Here is a 23457-nt window from a genome sequence, read left to right on the forward strand (position 1 = left end):
AGTTAATTAATTGACCAGCATCAAGTACGCCTCATTCATATATGATTCCAGCTATGGTCTAGTAAGATTTTTTTTTTTTGTCGGTCGTGGGGCTTGAACTCTGGGCCTGAATGCTGTCCTTGTGCTCTTCAGCTCAAGGCAAGTGCTCTACCACTTGAGCCACAGCGCCACTTCCGGTTTTCTAGTGGTTTATTGGAGATAAGAGTCTCACGGACTTTCTTGCCCGGGCTGGCTTTGAACTGAGATCCTCAGATCTCAGCCTCCTGAGTAGTTAGGATTACAGGCGTGAGCCACTGCCATCCAGCAGGTATTTTTATCAATAAACTAATAAGAGATTCTAAAATTGTCATTTTCCCCAAACAGAATTATCTTTCACTGTTTAAATAGCGCAAATAATTTGTATATTATTACAATATTTATGTAAAATGTGTGATTCAGACTATTAAGAAAATGAAAAGGTAATACGAAGATTGGAAGAAAACTTTTACAACACACATATGTGATAAAATATGTCTAGAATATATAAAAAACTTTTTCAATATAATTAAGATACCAAATTCAGTTAAAAGGGCAGAAGAGTTTAACATTTTACAAAAGAAGATTTAAACACATTTCACAAAGAAAATATACATCAAACTGTTAAATACATGAAAAAAGAAAGGGTAATGTCACTGTCCACCACTGAGAGATTCAGAATTGGCATCAGCAAGAGTTGGCCAGAATGTAGGGAAGTAGGTGGGAGGTTGTGGTCCATGCCCTAGGAAGACAGTTGAGCGGTTTCTGGAAAATTCAGCCATTCCTGTCTGCGTGGTCCCTCGATCTGCTGGATGATTACTAGCTGGTCAGCACAAAACTCTTGTGCAGGTCTTCAAAGCAGGGTACTTACAGTGAGCACCCGTGTGGACAAACAATACTGTGGGTTGATGGGGAGTAGATAGTAAACAGTGATGCTTCTCCTGGGGAGAGAGACAAGGGCTCAGAGTGCCACAGGCTGAAGAGCTGAAGGGCAGCCTTTCCCACAGCCCGGGCAAGCTCAAGAGCAGTGTGCTAATGAGACACAGAAGGCCACCTGAAGCTACCTAATATTCCCATGTCACAGCTGAGTGGCTGCTTCTGTGGAACTCAATTCACAGAACTTACTAAAAAATGCTAGTATATAATCAGTGTCGCGGGTCACATAAATGAGTAGTGTGGCTGTGCCTCATTGAAGCTTTATTTATTTTTAATGTACAGGATGAGTTGATTTGGCCTAAGGAGTGTTGTCTGCTGACCCCTGCTCCAAATTTTGATGGGGAAACTCCTATTTAAATTGCTTTTATCAAGTTATATATCTAACAAATATCACCAGAGTTAATGAAATATGCCATATTGCCAAATTTTTACTTTGAATCTACTTTATTTTTTTATTGTTGTCATCCAGAACACTGAAAACCCAGTGCTGAGCGATAAGCCCCCTGTAGAGCCTGTCTTAGAAACGTGATTGAGCGAAAGCAACCAAGTTAGATATCTTTGGAACAGTTTTGATGCTTGCTCGCCAATGTCATGTTGTCCCTGGGTTTAGATGCTAGTGTGCTGTTACAGCTATCTGAGCTTGGGGCCGTGCGCTGCAGAGCTGAACTCCGGTCTGATGGAGTCCTTTCTTTCCTTCCTCTTGCTCTGTTCATGGCCGCTGCTCCGTGCGCCCACACTGCCCAGAGAGGTGGACTTGTACACAGGCTACACCACGCGGAACATCCTGTGCATGCCCATTGTCAGCCGCGGCAGCGTGATCGGCGTGGTGCAGATGGTGAACAAGATCAGCGGCAGTGCCTTCTCCAAGACAGATGAGAACAACTTCAAGATGTTTGCTGTCTTCTGTGCGCTGGCCCTACACTGTGCAAATGTGAGTGCAAGGCTGCTTCTCAGCGTTAACGCAAAGCCTTTGAGTCACTTCGTGTTCTCTTTCACATGCATTTCCTTGGCAAACTGTTCTTCCACGTTCTAGAAAATGTCTTGGGACTAACGAATGCCTGAGACTCTGCAATTATTTTAAGGCATGAATCTGCTTAAAAGAAAATTGAAATGAATGAACAGGTACAAGTTTTAAGCATAGGACTTAACATTTCGTATGTAATGAAGAGATGTTATCTAAGCCTTTCATGTTTGTTCCAGTGCGCTGAACCTGAGAGTCTTGGATAAAGTGATAGTAGCAGCCAGCGTTTGGTGCTCTACAGGGGGTTTGATGTGAAGAGAAGGGCGCTCTGCTTCCATAACCTGTGGGGCTAGCACTCACATTAAATCCTTCATGCTCATGGTCCTCCTCTGTTTAACTTGTATTCTGAAATCCACCTTAAAATGGTGGGATGTATGCTTTGTCTCTTATATGGTTGTAATTTAAATGAGTTGAACATTCAGTTTCATGTGTAAGAACACATAAATATCAGCTTAAACACAACTTTTAGGAACTATAGCCTCGTGAGTTCAGAAGTTTTTCAGCCAACTAATTGTCACATAACAAAAAACCCTGCATTGAAACATCCATCCGTAAAGCCCAAACAGAAAGTGCTGTGCTGCTTTGGGAAGACACACAGCAGCCAGGCTTGCCTTTGCAGTGATTACTTGGACGTGGCACTTAGAAGAAGGTTCAGGGATGGGGACTGACCCTTGGCACCCCTCCTCATGACAGTAGTGCTGCTCTGGAAGCCCAGGCCCCGGAGCCCGGCTCAGTGACCAGCCCACCGCTCCAGCCAGCAGCCCCAGACCCCGGTGGATGCTGCGCCGAGAGCTCACCTGGCTTTTGGAACAAATTTGATTTGGTGCTTCGAGCATCTTTTCACTAGAAGTGCCTTGCTGAAGGCATTGCCCCAAGCTGCTCACTAAACAACCTTTAAGGTTTGCTGTTCTTCATTGAAAGTTCTGCTTCTTTCTGGAAAACATACATGAGTATTTATGAATACTCATTAATATGAAAAAGCTTTGTGCAGTAAAAGTGCCCGTAATTGCTGGATCTTCCAATCTTGAACAGGTTTTGTTCTTAATATCGTGTTAATACACTAATAAGATAATGTGATGGGTGTTTTATAGTGTGGATCTTGTTTGATTAACAGGCCTCTACAGCACCTTAATAAGAACAATAAAATATGAAAAAATGGTCCTGAGAGTCAGGACAAATTGGCCATTGGAACATTAATTATATCTTTATCTTTTATCCAATTAAATGGACATGTTTCTTGATTGACAACATCTTGCATTTCATTTGCTCAGGTAACTCATGTTTGGGAAAGTAACCATTTAGGAAGATTAAAAGAGTCAGAAGTTCACTCATGTATATTTCGGTTTTAAAGGAACACTTAGTAAGAAGCCAACAGGATAGTCATACCAGATCCACCTCTGGAGTTCATTAGGGCAGGTTAGCTCCGTGCCATCTGACCAGGAAGCCATTCGGTACTGAAGAGGGATGTACAGATGACACCAGTTGACCCATAAGTGGTTCAACTTTCATTCATTCTTAAAGACAGCAGCCACACATCAGTGGGAGATAGAAAAATCATTACCAAGAGAACATCTGTGAGCTGGAAAGGTGGTTCAGTGGTAGAGCGCTTGCCTTGCATGCATGAGGCCCTGGGTTCAATTCCTCAGCACCACATAAGCAAAAAGAAAAAAGCCGGAAGTGGCGCTGTGGCTCAAGTGGTAGAGCGCTAGCCTTGAGCTGAAGAGGTGAGGGACAGCGCCCAGACCCAGAGTTCAGGCCCCATGACTGGACACCCCCCCCAAAAAAAGAGAACATCTGTTACTTGATAGGATGTTTTACTGTATATCAGGCATTGTTGTGGATCCTTTTGTATAAAAACTCAGTCTCACAACAGTCCTGAAAATGAGATTATAATGATCTCTACAGAGAGTGTAGTATTCCCAGGCCACATAGCTAGAATGGCCCTGGAGAGCTCCAGGTACTGCCCTTCATTTGACAGTTTTTTGTATTGTTGTGTATAAGCAGACACATATTAAGAAGAGTTTTAAAGTTTTGTGTGTAAAATACAGAGAGTTTGTCTCTTTATAAAGTGATAAAGGATAGAGAGAGAAAGAGGGAGAGGGAGGGAAGGAAAAAAGAGGGGGCAGAGAGAGGAGGGGAAGAGGAAGAGAGACAGAGAGAGGAAGGGGGAGAGGGGGGAGACGAAGATTAAATCCTAAAAAGTGGGTGATTTAAAGTGTCATGTTTGTATACAGGCATTTAAAAAGTCCCTGACAATGAACAGGGCCATTTTCCATTCTTTGGTTATTTAAAAGGCATCATTTCCCGAAGTGCATGAAATGCTGTAAGGCAGCTGAAGCACTTGGAACTCTGCCCTCTGCCCTCTGCCCTCTGCCCTCACAGAACTTTCTGTCCTTCCACTCTTGAGTTCACCAGAGCATGCTGGGTTCCATTCACAGCTCAAACTTGTTACCAGGCAGATTGCTTTTAAACAACCACTCTGTTACTTTCCAACCTTTTGTGTTCCATAAATTAGAACTAGAACTTTTTAACTAGAATTGTCCAATACATAAATAAGGCAAACTCCAATCTCAATCCAGGGCAGTTTAGCCTTTGGAAATATTAAAGTGGCTGGCTATACACTTAACGGTGACGTAGTATTTGGTAAAACTGACTGTAATAATCTATAAAATACAATCTCATGACTAAACAGAGTAAAAGGCAAAGGCAGGAAGACTCAGTGTTCACTGCGGATGAGGTGCTAGACTGAGGATGTCTTTAGCTTTGTAGTCTACTATGGTCCCGAGGGATAGTGTAACACACACACACACACACACACACACACACACACACACACACACACACACACACACACACACACACACACACACACACACACACACACACACACACACACACACACACACACACACACACACACACACACACACTTAGCTGGCTCAAGGACATAGGTAACTGCTTCACCGCTATACAGCCAACCAGATCTTAATAACCAGAACATACAAGCAGCTCAAAAACGAAACCTTCAAAACAAATCAACCCAGTTAATACAGGGGTAAAGACGGTAGTTCCAGGAGTCACCTAGCAATGGTGTAGACCGTTAATCTCTCAGTAACTCTTTTTTATCAGCCTACTGCTTAGTGGCTGCGGATGTGTTGATCCTTCTTTGTGCCGATCTCTTGTTGAAGTTTGAAAGTGCATTCATTTACTTGCCCAGTTCATTTTGCAGTAATGGTGCCGTGAGATGGAGGTCTCTGCTCGCGTACCCCAGCTTCCATGGTTCTGGGCTCAGCTGTGGTTTGCATTAATTTTGGAATTTGGAATTGCTGTACTGTGTCAGCAGCCTTCCTTTCCGAACCACAGTTGCTCATGGTGGCTCCTGTTTCCACATCCTCAGTGGGTGGGGACTTCGCCCCACATCCATCCCAGGGCTGAGGCAAGGTGGGGGACCAGGAAGGGAAGGACAGGGGAGGGAGGGGGGGGAAGAGGCCAGAGAGGGAGGGAGGGGGAGGAGGGTTGGCAGAAAGGGAGGGGGACCGCTGGGAGAGGGAGACAGGCTGTGGGGGGACAGAGAGGGGGAGGGGACACAGAGGTGGGCTGCTTTGCCAGCTCCTTTGTTATGCAGCCACGGCCACAGATCTTTTCCTACCAGTTGTCAGAGGGACATAAATGAATGCAATACAAACGTAAAAGGCAGCATAATCTTCTGTAACATTAGTAATTTACAGTAAAAAAAACTAATGTTTCACTTTCATTAGTAACTTGAAATAATTGTTTATTAATAATGCTAAATCATTTTTTATTTTTATTATTATAGAGGTAAGGTTCAGAGGGTTACAGTTACGTAGTCAGGTGATGAGGACATTTCTTTGGGGACAGTGTCGTGCCTTCTCCCACTCTCTTCCAGTTTTTTTTTTTTTTTTGGTTGTGGGGCTTGAACTCTGGGCCTGGGCGCTGTCCTTCAGCTCTTCAGCTCAAGGCCAGCGCTCTACCACTTGAGCCACAGCACCACTTCCGGTTTTCTGGTGGTTTATTGGAGATAGGAGTCTCACAGTCTCTCCTGCCCGGGCTGGCTTTGAACCGCGATCCTCAGATCTCAGCCTCCTGAGTAGCTAGGATTACAGGCGTGAGCCACCAGCGCCCGGCTCTCTTCCAGTTTTTCCCTCCAACCCCCTCCCACAAGGTGTAGTTTGTTTTCCATGTCCAGGAAGTAGCACTCCGCATTTGTTCACCTTTGTCCCTCCATTTCCGTGCTCTCCCTTGTCCTCCCAAAGACATAAGCAAATAAGACAAAAAGAAAAGGAAACAGAACACGAAAGAGAAAAATCCTAATTTTCATTTCCTGGTTTCAGTAAACACTGGTTTAAATGGCCAGAGGCACAGAGGCACGGTGCCTTGTGTCCTCCCCTAAGCGTGGCCTCCTCTGAGCGCACTATGAGGGCCTAGAGTCCTGTGTGATTTAGCATATCTCGGTGAAATTTAGATCTGTTCCACAGAGGGGAGGAAACGTGGGCCGTTTGTCTCTTTCTGAGCGTGGCTTACTTCACTTCCATTTCCCTGCAAGTGACATAACCGTGTTCTTTCTAATGGTTAAAATTTCATTGTCTGCCATTAATATTAAAGCTCATAGTAAATAGGAATATTATAAAACTTGCCAAAATTAATTATTTTTGCAGAAGTTAAACTAGTTATTTTATAGAGTAAACTTTATAGGAGTCCTGTAGGGTTACACTTCCCCTACTACTTGCTACAGTAGTATGACATTTACTTTTACCAGTAGCTTGACCATAGAACTAGAATGAGTCACAGGTAATACAGAATTGCAGTAAATCTGGAATCGATCCTGTTGACTATTGAACTTCCTGAGTAGTATTCTGTGTACTTGCCATTACAGAGTTGCATGGTTAGACCATAAATTATCTATAATACTCCTCAATGAGCACTCTAGTGATTTCCATGTTCAGCTATTCTGAACAATTGTCTTGTGAACCAATCTGCGCATACAGAGACTTCATCTCCTCGGACCCAGGTGAAGGCCAGTGCAAAAATGGGCTTGTGCTCTTTGGCCTGTCTTTCATTCTCGTCTCTTGACTAAGAACAAAGTTTTTAATTCTAAAGAAGTTCGACTGCCCAACTTTTATCGTTTTGCTGAGAACATTGTATTGAAGCAGAATGTTTCCATGTCACAAAGACTTTCTCCTCTGTTTTCTTCTGGAAGTTTTATAGTTTTAGGTTTTACACTTGGTCTGCCCATTTGGAGTCAAAATTTGCATATGGTACAAGAATGCTCAAAACTTGTTTGTTTACATTTGGGGGCTTAACTCTTCCAGAACTGTTTGTGGCATACACTTAACATTGCTCTACCTTTTGCCTTTGTGTCCTTGTTGAAAACCAATTAAGCATGTGTGTGTATTTATTTGTGTGTGTGTGTGTGTGTGTGTGTGTGTGTGTGTGTGCACTCTATATACTATGTTGTTGGTCTATTTATGTTATTGATAACAAGAGCCACACTGTTAGGTTACTGTCACATTTTTTAAGTATTTATTTTAGGTAGTAAAATTTTTCCATCTTTATTTGCTATCTTCAGAGTTATTGTAAGTATCCTGGGTCCTTTTACATTTCCATTTTATTTCCTCTAGAAATGTCTATTAGGGTTGTAGTTTGATTGCTTTGTTGCAAGGGCTCTTCTAAGGGTGCAGAGTTATTGAAACTTGAAATTCATTATGCATCTGTGTTCTCAGTCTTTGCTTCACATGTTTTGAAACTGTCCCATTGGCTGCATGGCATCTAGATTGCTGTGTCTCTTAATGATCTGATCCCTCTGTCATTCATACAGTTCCCCCCCCCCCCCCCCAGTAATAAGTCTGTGATCTGAAATCTACCTGATATTGATAAAGCCATTTTTTTTTACTGGTGGTAAATGCTGTTTCTGTTCCATCCTTTGACATGTGTGTGTTGTTCTATTTTTAAAAAGCTCTTAGAAGCAGTATATATTTGGGTCATGCTTTTATATTCTGTCTGACGATCTTTGCCTTCTAATCTTCATGTTAAGGTTACTCATGTTTCAAGTTTCAGTGTAAAAATACCAGCTTTCAACTTATCCTCTCCTTGTTCCAGTTCATTCCCCTTCCATCTCTTCCCACCTGAAACTGAGTTTTTTAATAAATTTTTTTAATTTGGAAGGGCGATAATGAATCTTCATGGGCAGTTTTAGTTTTCTTGATTTGAAGCCCACTTTGATTAGATATAAAACTGATTAGTCTATAGGATCAACTGATTGACATAAAGGTAAATAGAAATTTATGTGAATTTCAACCAAATGTATTAGTAGTGATTAAGAAATAAAACTGTAACTATGGTGAAAACAACCAGTGCTACTTTGCAAAGATTCACATACTTGTGACTTTTGAGTCTATCTTTCTCAGGTGATATCACTCAAAGTTTAAGTGTAGAAAAGAAATCAAACTGTCCAGACCTTCAGGTACTATTTCACAAAATATTAAATAGTTCTACAGATAATAAAGCATTATATTATAGTGCTTCTATTTAAAAACACATTTGTTAAATGAAAACAAAACTGTCTTTTTGATAAAATTCTCAAATTGCTTTACCCGGTCTTCTATTTTTTGTTTATATTTTATAATAAAATATTAACATCACTCACACATAGGAAGATGCAGTTACTGAAAACGTTCATTCAAGCCATGAGGGCTTTCATGAATGCAGTCCCTTTTCCTCGGCCTTCCAGATGTATCACAGGATCCGCCACTCGGAGTGCATCTACCGGGTGACCATGGAGAAGCTGTCCTACCACAGCATCTGCACAGCGGAGGAGTGGCAGGACCTCATGCGCTTCACCCTCCCGGTGCAGCTCTGCAAGGAGATCGAGCTGTGAGTGCTCCGCCGGGGTGGAATGTCGGTGTGTAAAGCGGGTGGGCCAGGGAGTTCTGCTGACAGCGGCTCTCGCACTGCTCCTCTAGAGTACCCACAAACAAAAGCTGAACCTGGTTTTGAAGTGAGACAGGCTCAGTGTTAGCATTGTTTGATCATGCTGTTGCCTTCTGCATACCTTTAAATACACAAATGGTATTTCGTATCACTTTTACAAAATCTTACTTCCGTTCTAATTTAAAATTCCATGTTACATTCAAGAATCTGGGAGTGATTAGTTCAATGTTCACCTCTTGTTTTCCAGACGATGGTAGGGTATGGGGGAACTTGAATGTCCGCATTAAGTGCAAGCCTGAGTGCTCTTATCTGCATAGGGAATCTTTAGAAACGATTGGGAAATATGTAATATTTACCAGACTGTTTATTACAGCTGAAGCATAGTGATTAATTAGTAAATCAATAGTAAATAAAATGATATGGATATAAGAGCAGGTTAATTATACTTTTGAGATTTCTATTTCATTTAAAATAGGATAGAAAAATATATCTGGTAAGGTTCCTCCTATTTATGGGCTATGTAGTAACATGAATAGTACTGTACATTTTTACAAGTCTGGTAAAACCAGATTGTTTAGTAGAAAAAATCGGTGCCTTGCTAAATTCCTGGGGAAACATGGAATCTCCTGAAATCTTTAGTACTGACAGATATGACTAAGGAAGGGAAGAAGGAAATCCTGGTGTCTTCTTAGTTTCTTGGTAGACAAAAAGTTAAATGATTTTTACTGGTAATGTTTATCCTAGTTGTATCTAATGCTGAATTATTCTCTTTTAATTTTAGATTCCACTTTGACATTGGTCCTTTTGAAAATATGTGGCCAGGGATTTTTGTCTATATGATTCACCGGTCCTGTGGGACATCTTGGTATGAATGGCCTAAGAATTTCCTGCTTCATTTCTGGTGCTATGACCTCCCCCTCCTCCTCCTACTGAGATGCCTGTCACTCCGCTCTCTGTGCTTATAGTTACCTTCAATTTTGCCACCTCTGATCTGTATTCTAAATGGTCAGAAAAAGGGCAGAGTTATTATTGGGTACATCTGCAGCCTTTTCAGTCTCCCTACAGGTATACCTGGGCACTCTGGCCATTGCTTGTGCCCTGCTCAAACCAGCACCCAGGAGGTGTCAGAACTGGAGCACGAGGTTATATAGCTGGAGAAAGCCAGACGTAGCACTGAGCAGAAGTGCATATTTTAAGTAATGTGTTGAAAGCCAGAAGTGGTGGCACAGGCCTATAAATCCAGTCACTCGGGTTTGAGGCCAGCCTGGTAAAACCCAAGAAGAGGTCCTACCTCACACATAAAGCACAAAGGGTTTAGGTGTGGTTCAGCTGGCAGAGTGCCTTCCTGGCAAGTTCTAGGCCCTGAGTTCAATCTCCAGTCCAGAAAAGAAAGAAACTGTATTTAGATGTTATAATATACATATAGCATTAACTTCTAACTTACACTTTGTATCTGTTAGATGAGTTATAGATGAAACCTCGCCTACGCCAAAGGATAATGCCTTGTCAGCACTCAGGCAGCTGAGCAGGAGAATCATGAGTTTGGGGCCAGAAAAAAACTACGTAGTGAGAACACCCTCCTCCCCCAAATAGTATGATCCTTTGTCAGTCATTATAGCTCCATTGGGTAAGACTTTTTCTCTATCCACTTTGACCAGTCTTCAAGGAGTTTATGATGTTATGTGTGATATATTAAAGACACACATTTCAAATTCCCAGAATGGTTTTCTTTGGTTTGAAAAAACCATTATTAAGTTACCCAATGCTTTATAGTCTCTTATTTTCTCTGGAACTTAAAATCTGTCTTTTCTTTTCATCCGTGAGTGTAAACCTCCATCTTGAAAGGCGCCCTACAGATGACTAGCTCTGGTTATTTTGTAGGTGTCAGTTAATAGTTTGACCAGCTCAAACTTGTAAGATGCCTTACCCGTTTTACTTCAAGGATCTGGAGGTTTTCAATGGAGGAAAACACGAGTTACATAGTTTTTAAAATTTGTGTGAGCTATTGGTCTCCTTACTATTTCAAGGAGCTCCTTTGTATATTGGCTGTTGTTTTAGGGTGCCTTAAATCTATTTTGAGAGATGGTAAGGATCCCAACTATGAATAAAGTCATGAAATAAAAATATGCAAAATCAAATAGAGTGATGATAGTTAAAGTTTATGTCACTCTTTCATATGTCAATATTTGGATATGGGCATTTGCCACTTAACAATGTGAATTAACTTTGAAAGGGTAATAACTCATTTTTAGAAAACATTCCTGATAGATGTCTCATAGTTTATGAGTCAATTGTGCTTTTTGGAAGATCTTAGTTCAGAATTCGAGTACCCTTGGGTGGATGCGGATACTTCTGTAGCCTTTTGAGCATGTGGGGCACAGAGACTTCTTGTAAGCCCAAGTCACGGAGGCCACAGAGGCTGATGGCAGGTGTCTCTGCTGATGCTGGCACTTCCTCCATGGAGGGACAGCGGCACGTTAGGATGGAGGCTATCCAAAGCTCTGCTCTCTCACTTCTTTGGGGCTTGATTGAGAAAGAGTGAGGTGGCAGGACTTGGGCTCTGCCCTGCGGCCAGTGCGTGAGCAAGCACAGACACCGTGCACCCCAACCAGAGGGCCTGGACTCTGGCTCCACTGGCTTCAGCCATAATTGTTTCCTCTACACAGCTTTGACCTTGAAAAATTGTGTCGATTTATCATGTCTGTGAAGAAGAACTACCGGCGCGTCCCGTACCACAACTGGAAGCACGCGGTCACCGTGGCGCACTGCATGTACGCCATACTTCAGAACAACTACGAGCTCTTCACAGACCTGGAGGTGAGCGCCACGCGCACTCCGCCTCTGACCCCGCAGAAGCGCAGTGGGTGCGCGTTAGCTCCCTGCCCCAGCACGCTTGTGATGTGGATGGGTTGATGACACATTATCCCGGGATTTTCACACCCAGGCATTTGTTTAGTATATTCATTCCATTAGAAATGTAGCTATAGACCTTTGAACCTCACCAAAATGTCTCCAGATGCTGAGCCTAAATCTTCTGACAGGGTACAATGGGTCGGTGCCTTTCTCCTCACCCACATGCTCAGGGGGTGGAGACAGGTACTCTGCTGACACCCCTGTCTTCCTCTCCTGCTGTGGCTCAGGGCTGGCCTTCCTCCTCTGAGCCCTGCTCAGACTCTGCGAGCCCCGCCCATCTCTCGAAGCGCCCCTCGGCCTTCTTGTAGTGTTGTAACCCATGGGCTTGCCGTGGGGACTGTGTGCAGTGGCGATGGTGCCGTTGGGATTGACTGGGCGCTGCCCTCTCCTTGCGCAGGTCAGCTTTGTCTCAAATGCTGTGGGCATCTGGCACCTGCAGTGGACAACACAGGAATGATTGGATGGGGTTAGAGAGAAAGTTAGATTACCTGAAATGTCAACCTCCCCAGGGTGCTGGTAGGAGAGCGGCCGACATCGGTGTGGGCTGTCTGTGGGCCCAGGGTCCTCCTCTTGCTTCTCTGTCTTGAACACTCCGCTGTGCTCTTCCAGCGCAAAGGGCTGCTCATCGCCTGTCTGTGCCATGACCTGGACCACAGAGGCTTCAGCAACAGCTACCTGCAGAAGTTCGACCACCCGCTGGCCGCGCTCTACTCCACCTCCACAATGGAGCAGCACCACTTCTCCCAGACGGTGTCCATCCTGCAGGTGAGGCCCAGGCTGCCCGCCTGCCACGGCCAGCTCACGGCCACCCGCGAGCCACGCCGTGCTCATGGCCACCACGTGCTGAGACCTGTCTCACTGATGCCTGCGTGCCATGGCTGTGCTCATGGCCACCGCGTGCCGTGACTGGTCTCAGGGCTGCCCACGTGCCACGGCTGCGCTCATGGCTGCCATGTGCCGTGGCCTGGCTCACTGCAGCCCGCATGCCACGCCGTGCTCATGGCCGCTGCATGCCGTGATGGTCTCACGGCTGCCTGCGTGCCGTGGCTGTGCTCATGGCCACCGTGTGCCGTGACTGGTCTCACGGCTGCCTGCGTGCCACGGCTGTGCTCGTGGCCACCGCGTGCCGTGGCCTGGCTCACTGCCACAACCCCTGCTGAGCCATGGGGGCTGCACTTGCTGTCAGGCTCTCTCTGTCTCTGGAGGCTGTTTTGAAGGACAGTGTCTGCATGGCGTCCTCCATGCAAACGTACATGTTTGCTGGAGCAAGGGCAGCACGCACACACTCACACATGCTCGCTCTTTTGTGAATAGATGACCGTTATCATCCTTACAATGGTTTGCAGCTAGTGGGCCACGCTCACTGTTTGTACAGCTTGCAGGGCAGAGGCCAGCAGTGACCTCCGGTGCCTTCAGTATCGACTCACTGAACATGCTGTCCTGTAAATGAATCCGGACATCTGGCTGTCGTTCAGTTCTACCACGTTGGTCTGCAGACAGATAGTAACAGCTTTTGTCAAGTGCCTTGGGGGACTTGTTTTCAATATAATTCATTTTGAGGTAGACTGTCACACAATAGAGTAAGAAGTAGCCTGGAACACAGCACTTCGAGCAAGGTGGTGGTATGTGTGCAGACTGCCTTCACGCCACAGGCCATCCCTCATGCTGCCGTCGAGTGGAGTCAGGGTGCCTCCCTCTATTGTAAATCCTCTAAACCTTGCCGAGGTGTTCCTAAAACGCTGGAGACAGGTCACCGCTCTTGACAGTAGACTAAGTTCAAACAGGCATTCCACTGGCCTCTAGAGAAGTGTCAGGAGAAGAGAGATCGCTGCTAGAGGTATCATTTCCATCACGGGCGAGAGGACAGTAAGGACAGATTTGTTCTCTCTAGAGAGGGTAAGAACCAAACACAGGGCAAGATGGGACACTAGGAAGAGGCACTTGATGCTGCTAGCCACTCAGGTGAGACGCACTGCGGGTTTAAAATGAATGCATGCATGTGCCACATTGATAAAAGCCAGCCCTCCTCCAGGACTGTGCTGGAGAGGTACTCCAGGCCATAGCTGGTCTCCCAGCCACACAGCCTGGTGCACAGCCTCCTAGCCTGTCACACAGTCCCCTAGCCTGGTGCCTGGTCCAGTCCCCTAGCCTGACACATCGTCCCCTGGCCTGGCACACAGTCACTTGGCCTGGTACCATACGTGATGCCCCGTCTCTTAGCCTGGTACCCAGTCCTGGTGGGCAGCACGCAGCTATGCTCTCAGCTGCTCTCTGTGTGTGCTCGGGATCCTGCTCTGACTTTGTGTTCAGATTCTTCTTCTAATTGTCCTTGAAGTTCAGTGCAATAAAAGCATGTTGGTTGAGCACTTTGTTTACCAGCACCTGTTAGACACTGGGAAGATAGTGATTTTCTCAGCTTAGTCAGGAGTAAAGAAGGTCTCGCCGCCCTGCCCCCCACCCTCCGAGGCTCCCCCCGGCTGCCAGTCCTGCTGGCACCCCTGGTTCCCGTGCACACCTGAAGACTTCCCAGCTGCCAGAAGGCGATCATTGAAGATGCAGCCTGAGGGAGACAAGGATGTACACGCTTCCTAGGCACACGGAGTTATTAGTGTGCCAGGGAAACTCAGTAACTTAATATTTTATACTTTGCAGTCCCATTACTGTAAGAAATATTCAAAATGAAGTATATTTAAGGTGTTGGGTTTTGTGGCAACAAGTGATACATCTGTGGTTTAAATTGTTTATTTAACGTCAGTTTGAAAATGCCACAGTCATTTCAAACTACTCTTTTAAAACTCACGACTGGTATAGAAAAGCCCTGCTGACGAGACTGTTAGACGCCCCTGATGATGCTCAGATGGAGCTCAAGCTCACTGCTGATGGTCTCATCGGTATCTCCACAGCTTGAAGGACACAACATCTTCTCCGCGCTGAGCTCCAGTGAGTATGAGCAGGTTCTCGAGATCATCCGCAAAGCCATCATCGCCACTGACCTCGCCCTCTACTTCGGGAACCGGAAGCAGTTGGAAGAGATGCACCAGACGGGGTCACTGAATCTGCACAACCAGTCCCACAGGTAAGCAGAGCTCACAGGTGAGAAGCCTGGGAAAAGTATGAGGATAAATGGACATTTAGAGGATGAAATGTATCTTGGCATACATTTATACATATCAGGAACATATGAAAATAACTTGTTTTCTGTTTTATTTCATTTTATGTATACTTCGGACGTTTCATTTTTTTTGGTAAAATTGTAGACAGTATCCTCTGAGGTCAGTGGATGAATCCGCGTGTAAGTTCAGATCTAAATCCCACTCCCCAAGCTAACGTGACTAACATAACCAGCTGGAATTCTGCTTTATTGATCTACATAGATGTAACAAAAGGACCAGGACATTAGCATCTTTGTGTGCTTAGATCATTTCGAAAGCCGCCGGCAATCACAAGTTTGCTCTTAAGTGCACATGTTCCCGTGGCATCAGGCTAAAGCCGTCTGGTGCCTTTCTCCACCACCATGGTGTCTCGCCTGATAGACTCAGAGTACGGCAGGTGCGCACTGTGACACTGCCCACCGACTGCATGTCAGTCCTCTCCCTTAGGCTGGCTTCTGTGCCACCGGCCCCGACTGCAGCATGCCGGAATTCATCTCGCATGCCTTCCCAGCCCTCAACTGGTTACTCTTGACCCACAGCATACATACTGTTTGCCATACACCCAGAATTAATGGGGATTCATTGCTATGCATTTGTGGTGTTTGTTTATTTATTTATTTATTTATTTATGTCGGTTGTGGGCCTTATACTCTGGGCCTGGGCGCTCAGCTCTTCAGCTCAAGGCAAGCGTTCTACCACTTGAGCCACAGTGCCACTTCCGGTTTTCTGGAGGTTTATTGGAGATAAGAGTCTCATGGACTTTACTGCCCAGGCTGGCTTTGAACTCTGATCCTCAGATCTCAGCCTCCTGAGTAGCTAGGATTACAGGTGTGAGCCACCGGCGCCCGGCTAGTTGTGGTATTTTGAAGCATTTGGTGTGGTATTCACTCCAAATAGATAAATATTTTAAATTATCAATTGATTATTAAAGAATTTAAGAAAAGAAGGAAAAATAATATTTCATGTCTTTTCACATGTATGCTGTTTCAGGGCTTCTCACTACTCAGGGTAAATCAGGATTTCTACCTGTTGTCATTTCATCAAAGCCAAAGAGCTGCCTTTAGTATTTCCTAAAATGTGTGGTAACAGAATCTTTAGGGCTTTAAAAAAATCTGAAAACGCCTTTATTCTGGCATCACATCTTAAAGGCATTCTCTGTGGACTGCGTTATAGCAGATGCTCTTCAGTGTTGCCAGTCCTCCTCTTTTCCGTCTTCCTTTCCGCGTGTGGAGTGAGTGGGCCTGGTACGGCTGTGCAGTTGTTCATCCCGCTGGACGCTGCGGGTCCACCTCAGTGGCCCCTGCGCCTTTCCAGTGAGAGCTGGTAAAGTTTCAACCAGTACATTTTTTTGTGGAAAAGCTATTTACTTTTCTCCAAATATGAGTCTTATAGACAAAGGTCAATGTGAGTTAGAAACATTCTACAGAAGAAAACCATTTTTACAGATATTGGGAATAATCTGACAGAAGAAAAGTCACATTTACCTAGCTGTGACTGTTTCATGGGAAAATTCAGCATCCAAAGTGCAAAAGCAAAAACGGCTATGGCTTTTATTGCCACGCGAAATATTGGCACTTTCTTTACAAGCTAATCTTAATCGTTAGCTGGGACGCCAGACAGACATCAAACTGACCTTTAGAAACTGGGCTTTGCTGGAAGGGGTAAGAGAGTCAGCCATCAGAATGAATTCCACTTTAGAAGAACAAACAAACGCTGATCCCAACCAAGTCCAAATCAACCCGTACATTTTTTTTTAACCACTCCTGGGGCTTGAACTCAGGGCCTGGGCACTGCCCCTGAGCTTCTTTTGTTCAAGGCTAGCACTGTACCACTTGAGCCACAGCGCCACTTCTGGCTTTTTCTGTGTATGTGGTACTGAGGAATCAGACCCAGGACTTCATGCATGCTAGGCCAGCACTCTACCACTAAGCCACCTTCCCAGCCCTCAACCAGTACTTTTCTTCCAATATGTGTCCCATTGGGTTTTTTTCTTAGACTCCAATTAGCACAAGTGTTAGGTCACCTGATTCTGTGCTGCAGATTATTCGAATTCTATGTATTTTTTTCAGTGTTTTTCTCTCTGTGCCTTTGGGTACAATTTGTTGTGACTTAATTTCACTCATCTTTTCACTGGACTGTCTGTCCAGTCTATTATTCATCCCACACTTATATGCATAGAACTTTCAGTTTGGGGATTTCTTTTTTCATGTACTTTTTAGATTTTATATTTTTAAATTATCCTCAAGTAGTTGTACAAAGGAGTTGCCATTTAACAAGGCAGTTTATGACTATATTTTGATCAGTGTCATTCCTTCCAGTATTCTCACCGATGCCTCCCCTCCCCACCCTTCCCTCCCTCTTCTTAATTTTGTAGAGTGGACATTGGAGTCTGGACTGCTTCCCCTCCCCCTTCTCTTCATCTGTCCACCCTTTGACCCCACCCCATCCCTCTCAAGTACCTGCTTCCTGGTGTATTATTTTGCCGAACTTTGATTTTGGCTTTCTAAGGAATTATACTATCTGAGATCTCCCTTGAGTCTCCTGTATCTCCACTGCATACCACCCAATGTATTTACTTACAAGCTTATAAGCTAACTGTAGTTTCTACAGAGAAGGAAAAACATGTGTCCTTTGTCCTTCTGGCCTGGCTTACTTCCCGCACCTTTAACGCTTTTCAGGCCTTTCCATTTCTTTACAAATGATAGAGTATCGCTCTCTCTCTCTGGCTCATCTCCGTAGCTTCTAGTCTTTCTTCAATATTCAGCTGTTTAGACATTTTTCTCTTTAATTCCATAACATGGCTTCTCTAGTATTTTATTTTCTTGACTGACTTCTCCATAGACCATTTTATCATTTCTTTATAGGCACAGTAGGTTTTTTATTTTTGTGTACTGTACTGTCAATAATAAGCTGTGTTATCTTTCTCTGAACTTAATCAACTTTCATCTTAGTGTCCAGACAGATTTTCTCTGAATCCCCCCAAGCCTCGCGCTGTGGTGCTTTGAGCTTGTGTGAGGGGGTATGTTCTGTTTGGGCCTTGTTTTTCTGTCAGGGATCACCATGCCTACAGTTGGGCTGTTTTGTCCTCGTTTTTCCTGGTGGAACTTGTCAGTTCACATGGAGAAGGCCAGGACACACCGCCAGGGTCTCTGTGGTCCAGGAGGGGTGACCTTGACGCCAGACAGCTGCTCTGACCCCTGACGGCGGCGCCAGATTCACGCAAACGACCGCCATCCTGAGCCTCAGCCCGCGCGCTGCCTGGCGTCCTCTCAGCCTGACCGCTCTGCGGTGGCCTGGCCCACTCACGCTCACCTCTTCTACTCCCCTCCCAGCACTGACTCCCACGAGGTGTGTGGAGGGGACAGGAGCTTCCTTCTTGCTCGCCATAGTGGACTGACTGACCTGCAGGGGCCCTGGCTTCCTGACCTGACCCCGTGTATGGCTCTGTGGAGGAGGAAGGAGCAGAGAGGGCCTCACCCCTCAGATCCAGTGTCTGCACCTGGGAGACAGCCCGCGGCGTACAGCAGCGTGCCACGCAGCAGAGGGGGGGCCCTGGGGGAGGGCGCGGGGGGGTGCGGCGGCCTGCGCCCTCGGGGCTCCCATGGATTTTTACCATATTGCTGCTTGGCTCTGCCTCCAGTTCCTACAGTCCCCTCCCTCCCCACCCATCTCCATTCAGGTAGCTGTCCTGTGTTCCCATGCTCTCTTGCAGACTCCGCAGAGCAGGTGTGGTGCTCTCCAGGACGCGCATCCTGCTGGCTCACCCCACCCGCCGCCTCTCCCGGTTCAAGCCACGCTACCCTAACTGCATTCTACCATCTTGCTGCTCCTATTTCTGTTTGAATGCTACTCTTTCCTGTCAGGAAATAATAGGAAAACCTCACTTCACAAAGTACAGAGCTCCTAATCCTTATTCTAGTGTGCAAATGCTGCTCTGACGGGTCTTTTATTATGTTCTAGAGACCGTGTAATTGGTTTGATGATGACTGCCTGTGATCTTTGCTCTGTGACCAAACTGTGGCCGGTTACAAAACTGACGGCAAATGATATCTACGCAGAGTTCTGGGCCGAGGTACGTGGTTGAGTCTTACATTCTCCTAGATAATGCCAAGACATGGGAAAACATTCGAGAAGAAGTGAAATGTGCCTAAAATCTTAGTTGCTCCTGTTGCTGTTTTTTGTTTCTGAGAACTGTGGTCAGCCAAATGGGATGAAGGGCACTTACGTAGGTCACCTGTGAACTGTGGTTCTACTGCATCCTCCTCTTTGTCAGCTGGGGACAGGACTTGTCACCGTGTGTGGACACATAATGGGGATTCTCCTTGTCACCTGGGGACATGCATGGGGATTCCCCTGGTCAGCTGGGGACGGGACTTGTCACCTGTGTGGACACACATGGGGATTCTCCTGGTCAGCTGGGGACGGGACTTGTCACCAGGCACAGCATGTGACTCAATAGGTTTCATCCACTTGAGGTAGAAAAGAAAATCTTTGGGAACCGAAAATTCATTACCAAAATGACAATGAAGCAGAAGCTATGTGTTTTAACTGCCTGACACAGTTAGGATAAACAAGCACCTTTGTGTCCTGTTCCTAACAAATCCCGGAAGTTTTCTGTCTATACTTAAGATTCCTGGAAACAAGCGCTTATCATTAAAATTGGTAACATAATGCATGTGAACACAGAGTGGAGAGTTGAGAACGTTCAGGAAGGAGAGTTTAACTAGCTGTGACAGATAAGAAGAGCTGATTTTTAAACGCATAAACTGGGGAGATGCGTCCATCTCAGAAGATGGTGCCAGCTCGCGGGTCCCGAGCTGCTCCTGCAGCGTGGACCGGAGGTTGTGTCCTGGTGGCCGCCCTGGCTGCCGGGCCTCGGTGGGCCACCCGTCCTCTCCTCCCCGCCCACTTGGGCCCGTTCCACACTCAGGAAGAATCACTTAGAAAAGAAGGGTGAGGTCCTCCGTGTGTGTCCACTCCTGCGCCTCTTCGGGATGCGACTTTTACTCTTGCTTCAGGGCAGTCTGGACGGTGGCAGTGCCCGCGTGTTCAAGGCAGAACTCCAGGCACAACACAGAGCGAGGCCGCTGCGTGTCCATTGCTTGTGTCTCCTGGGACACTGTGTAACCTGAAACAGGATTGGTTTCAAAGAAACTCACTGAGTAAAAGGAACGTTTATTGCTACCACAGTTCTCATGACTATTCACAACGTGAGAAAGAACCATTCTGTCCCTCTGCTTTATTCTAGGGTGATGAGATGAAGAAGCTGGGGATCCAGCCCATCCCCATGATGGACAGAGACAAGAGGGATGAAGTCCCACAAGGCCAGGTGTGGATGCTCTCCTCCCCCCACACCCAGTCCCACGAGTGCGCAGCGCACATCTCGTGATGTCTGAGCAGGGGTGGGCGCTCAAGGCGCTGTCGTTAGCGAGGACAGCTAGCTCTCCCTGTCGTGCGTGGATGCCTTCCGTGCGGCAGGCATCCACGTGCACTTCTCTCGTTTCAGTTCTTGACATTTTACTGTTAATTCATGCCATCTTGTTATATGGTTTAACAGAGGTCTCTAACAATTCTTTCTTCCAAATAGTTAAAACATTCACCACACACGTGTAGGAGACCCGGTATCTCACGGATGCTGTCACACCACAAGCGCATCTCTTCTAGTATTGTAATGAGAAAATCACTCATTTTACAAGAGTTTTGATACTTTGAGTTCCTAAATTCTACTTCTAACTTGATGGATATTATGAACTTACTATTTGTTGCAGTGAAACATTTTTATAATAAGCAGGCTCATTTGTGAGATTTTTCTACCTCGTGACATCTGCTAAAAAATAGAATAGCTTTGTACAAGCTGTAGAGTTAAAAATGAGCCGAATGTGGTGGTGTGCATTTGTGATTCCAGCACTTTGAGACTGAGCCTCAGAAATCATGAGTTTAAGGCTAGTCTGGAATACATATTTTATGTATTTTCTTTCAACTTTTTTTATAAAGGTGATATACAGTGGGGTTACAGTTATTTGTCAGGTAGTGAGACATTTTTTAACAGTACGCCCCTGTCTTGTGTTCTCCTGTTTTTCCCTCCTGGCCCCCATTTACCCCCTAAGTTGTATAGTTCATTTCCAACCTAGTGTTTAGTGAGTGTCACTGCTGAATTAGTTCACCCTTTGTCCCACCATTTCTGTGCTTGCCTTTCCCCTCCCCAAATCAGGTAAACTTAACGTACAAGACAAAGTGCACAGAAATCAAAAACAGCAACAAAAGGGTAAAAACAGAAGACGGGGGAAAAAGAACTGCGAACAGTACAATAAAACCTCATGTTGGAGTTCATTTCATAGGCTTTATTTTATATGATTGTATGTACATAGCTATGAGCCTTTGTGATCCTCTAGGTTTCACTGTGTTGTTGTTTGGAGTGTTTAGAGTAATTTTCTTTTACTATCCACTGGGGTTACTTGTAGATTTATAGTCACATCTAATCATTACAAATGAGGGAAACCATGCAGCCTATGTTTCTTTGGATCTGGCTTACATCACTTAATACAAATGTTTAAAGTCTTTCCATTTCCTTACAAATGGTGCAATGCCATTCTTGCTGATGGAAGCATAGAATTCCATCGTGTTATATGTCTTGTTTCTAAGATTCATTTTAAACCATATTCAACAATAGTTTTCATTGAGGTCAAATATATATATATATATATATATATATATATATACATACATATAAATACACACACATATATAAAACACAGAACTAGAAGACTTAATTTTCTAGTCAGTCTTCAGAAGCAGAAATTTTAGATACAACTAAAATCACTAATGGACTATTTTTTCTCTTGTTTCTGTCTAACACTGAGGTAGCTCGGATTCTACAATGCCGTAGCCATTCCCTGCTACACCACCCTCACGCAGATCCTCCCTCCGACGGAGCCTCTCCTGAAAGCGTGCAGGTACGGAAGTGCTTCCAGCTCTATTGTCACTTACTCACACGCATGTGCATGTGTGCACACAGCCAAGTCCGTGGGTGTTTTCACTCCCGTCACGTTACCCACAGTTGAATGGAGTGGGTTCAGTGGCCCTGCTGACCAGCCTCCTGAGAGCCTCCGGGATCCCCTCAGTCCGGACCTCTTCAGAGGAGCGCCGACACTATCCAGTGCTTGTGCACATTATTCTGGCCTCTCTGACAACATGTAGGGCAGGGTAGGCTGAGCTGCAGCGGCTCTTCAGGGACCATGCTGTGCTGGGGTTCCTTCCCTTCTTAGACCTGTTCACCGCGGGCCTGAGCTGGCTTTCCATGAGGAAGGCGTGCACTAGTGCTTGTGCACAGGCACCCGAGCAGGTGTGTGTGGTGTGGCCAGGCTTGCGACCTGAGCTCCAGACCCTGGGCAGGCCTATGCCCAGCCCCCACCCCGACAAAGCACTCAGGGAGCCTCTGCTGGTGCTCACAGGTCTGGCCTGTGTTCTGTGAGGGCAGGTGAGGAGAAGGGGTTCGGCTGCACACAGGTCACTGTGGGAGGGGGGAGCTTGGGTGGGGAGGGCACATACGTAACCCTTGGTAAGTGTGCCCCTCCTTCCACGCACTACCTGCCCAGCTTCAGGGTCCTCCTCTCCCCCAGTCCCTCTGGGGTTGACTGAACTGGCTGCTGCTGGTGGAGGCAGGACCTTGCTGTGCAGCGGCCTGGCCCAGTCCCTTTGCTCAGAACACCGCAGTGCATCGTGTTGGCCTTCCCAGACCTGACTTGGCGTTTTGTTCATTCGAATTTGGTGATATTGAGTGCAGGCCAGGCTGCAAAAGTATGTGAACACTAAAGAGCAACCTAAGCCCAGACCTGGGACCTACAAACCGCAGCAGTCCTCGGTTTCCTCCCTGTCTGGGAGTCTACCTGCTCCGTGCGTGCGGGAGCACCGCACCGTGTGGCAGCTCTGACTGTTCCCCTGGAGTGTGGGGCCGGACCCGTGATCTGATGGCCTTTGTAGTCTGACTCACTTAGAAATCTGCACGTGCTGTTGGGGTCCAGTGAGCCTGGAATCTGTGCCAGGAAGGCCATGGGGCCCAGGAGCGGTGCATTGTGTGGCCCATGTGACTGTAGGCGGTTTCTGAGTTGTTTTAGGAACTTCTGTCTAGACTACGTGTGTTTCCTGATGGAGGAGGGAGAAGGCTAAAGGCCAGGGACTTGGTCAGCCTGAGAGGTGTTGGGAGAGTTGAGTGTGTGCCGGGAAAGCAGAAAGCCGGGGGGCTTCTGCATGAGGCCAGCTCGTGTGCACTGACTCCACACCAGAGCAGGCGGGGAGCTGGCGGCTGCTCAGGATGAGGGTCCCCCAGGCAAGGGGGCCTGGCCCCCGCCTCGCCCCAGATCAGTGCCTCGGCAGTGGCTTGGATCCCTGCTCTGCCCTCGATGGGGGGGGGCCAGCAGCCCCGCAGACCCCTGCCCCTCCCTCCCCCTCCCTCCTCTCCCCTCCCTCCTCCTC

The 23457-nt window shown here is 46.1% G+C and overlaps 1 protein-coding gene across 6 annotated transcripts in view; it reads left to right on the forward strand.

The window, feature by feature from the left end:
* The window catches only part of Pde10a (phosphodiesterase 10A), a 311016-nt gene that overhangs the window by 286657 nt on the left and 902 nt on the right, over positions 1–23457 (forward strand). For all 6 annotated transcript variants that reach the window (XM_070010313.1, XM_070010310.1, XM_070010312.1 and 3 more), the window contains 9 exons: positions 1696–1882; positions 8721–8863; positions 9702–9785; positions 11587–11737; positions 12443–12598; positions 14737–14909; positions 18946–19057; positions 20234–20314; positions 21850–21938. In XM_070010313.1, the coding sequence (XP_069866414.1) occupies positions 1696–1882; positions 8721–8863; positions 9702–9785; positions 11587–11737; positions 12443–12598; positions 14737–14909; positions 18946–19057; positions 20234–20314; positions 21850–21938 (1176 nt within the window). The remainder of the gene's footprint in view (positions 1–1695; positions 1883–8720; positions 8864–9701; positions 9786–11586; positions 11738–12442; positions 12599–14736; positions 14910–18945; positions 19058–20233; positions 20315–21849; positions 21939–23457) is intronic.

Source organism: Dipodomys merriami, unplaced genomic scaffold, assembly GCF_024711535.1.
Source record: "Dipodomys merriami isolate MVZ:Mamm:240054 unplaced genomic scaffold, mDipMer1.0.p SCAF_8, whole genome shotgun sequence".
Lineage (NCBI taxonomy): Eukaryota > Metazoa > Chordata > Mammalia > Rodentia > Heteromyidae > Dipodomys > Dipodomys merriami.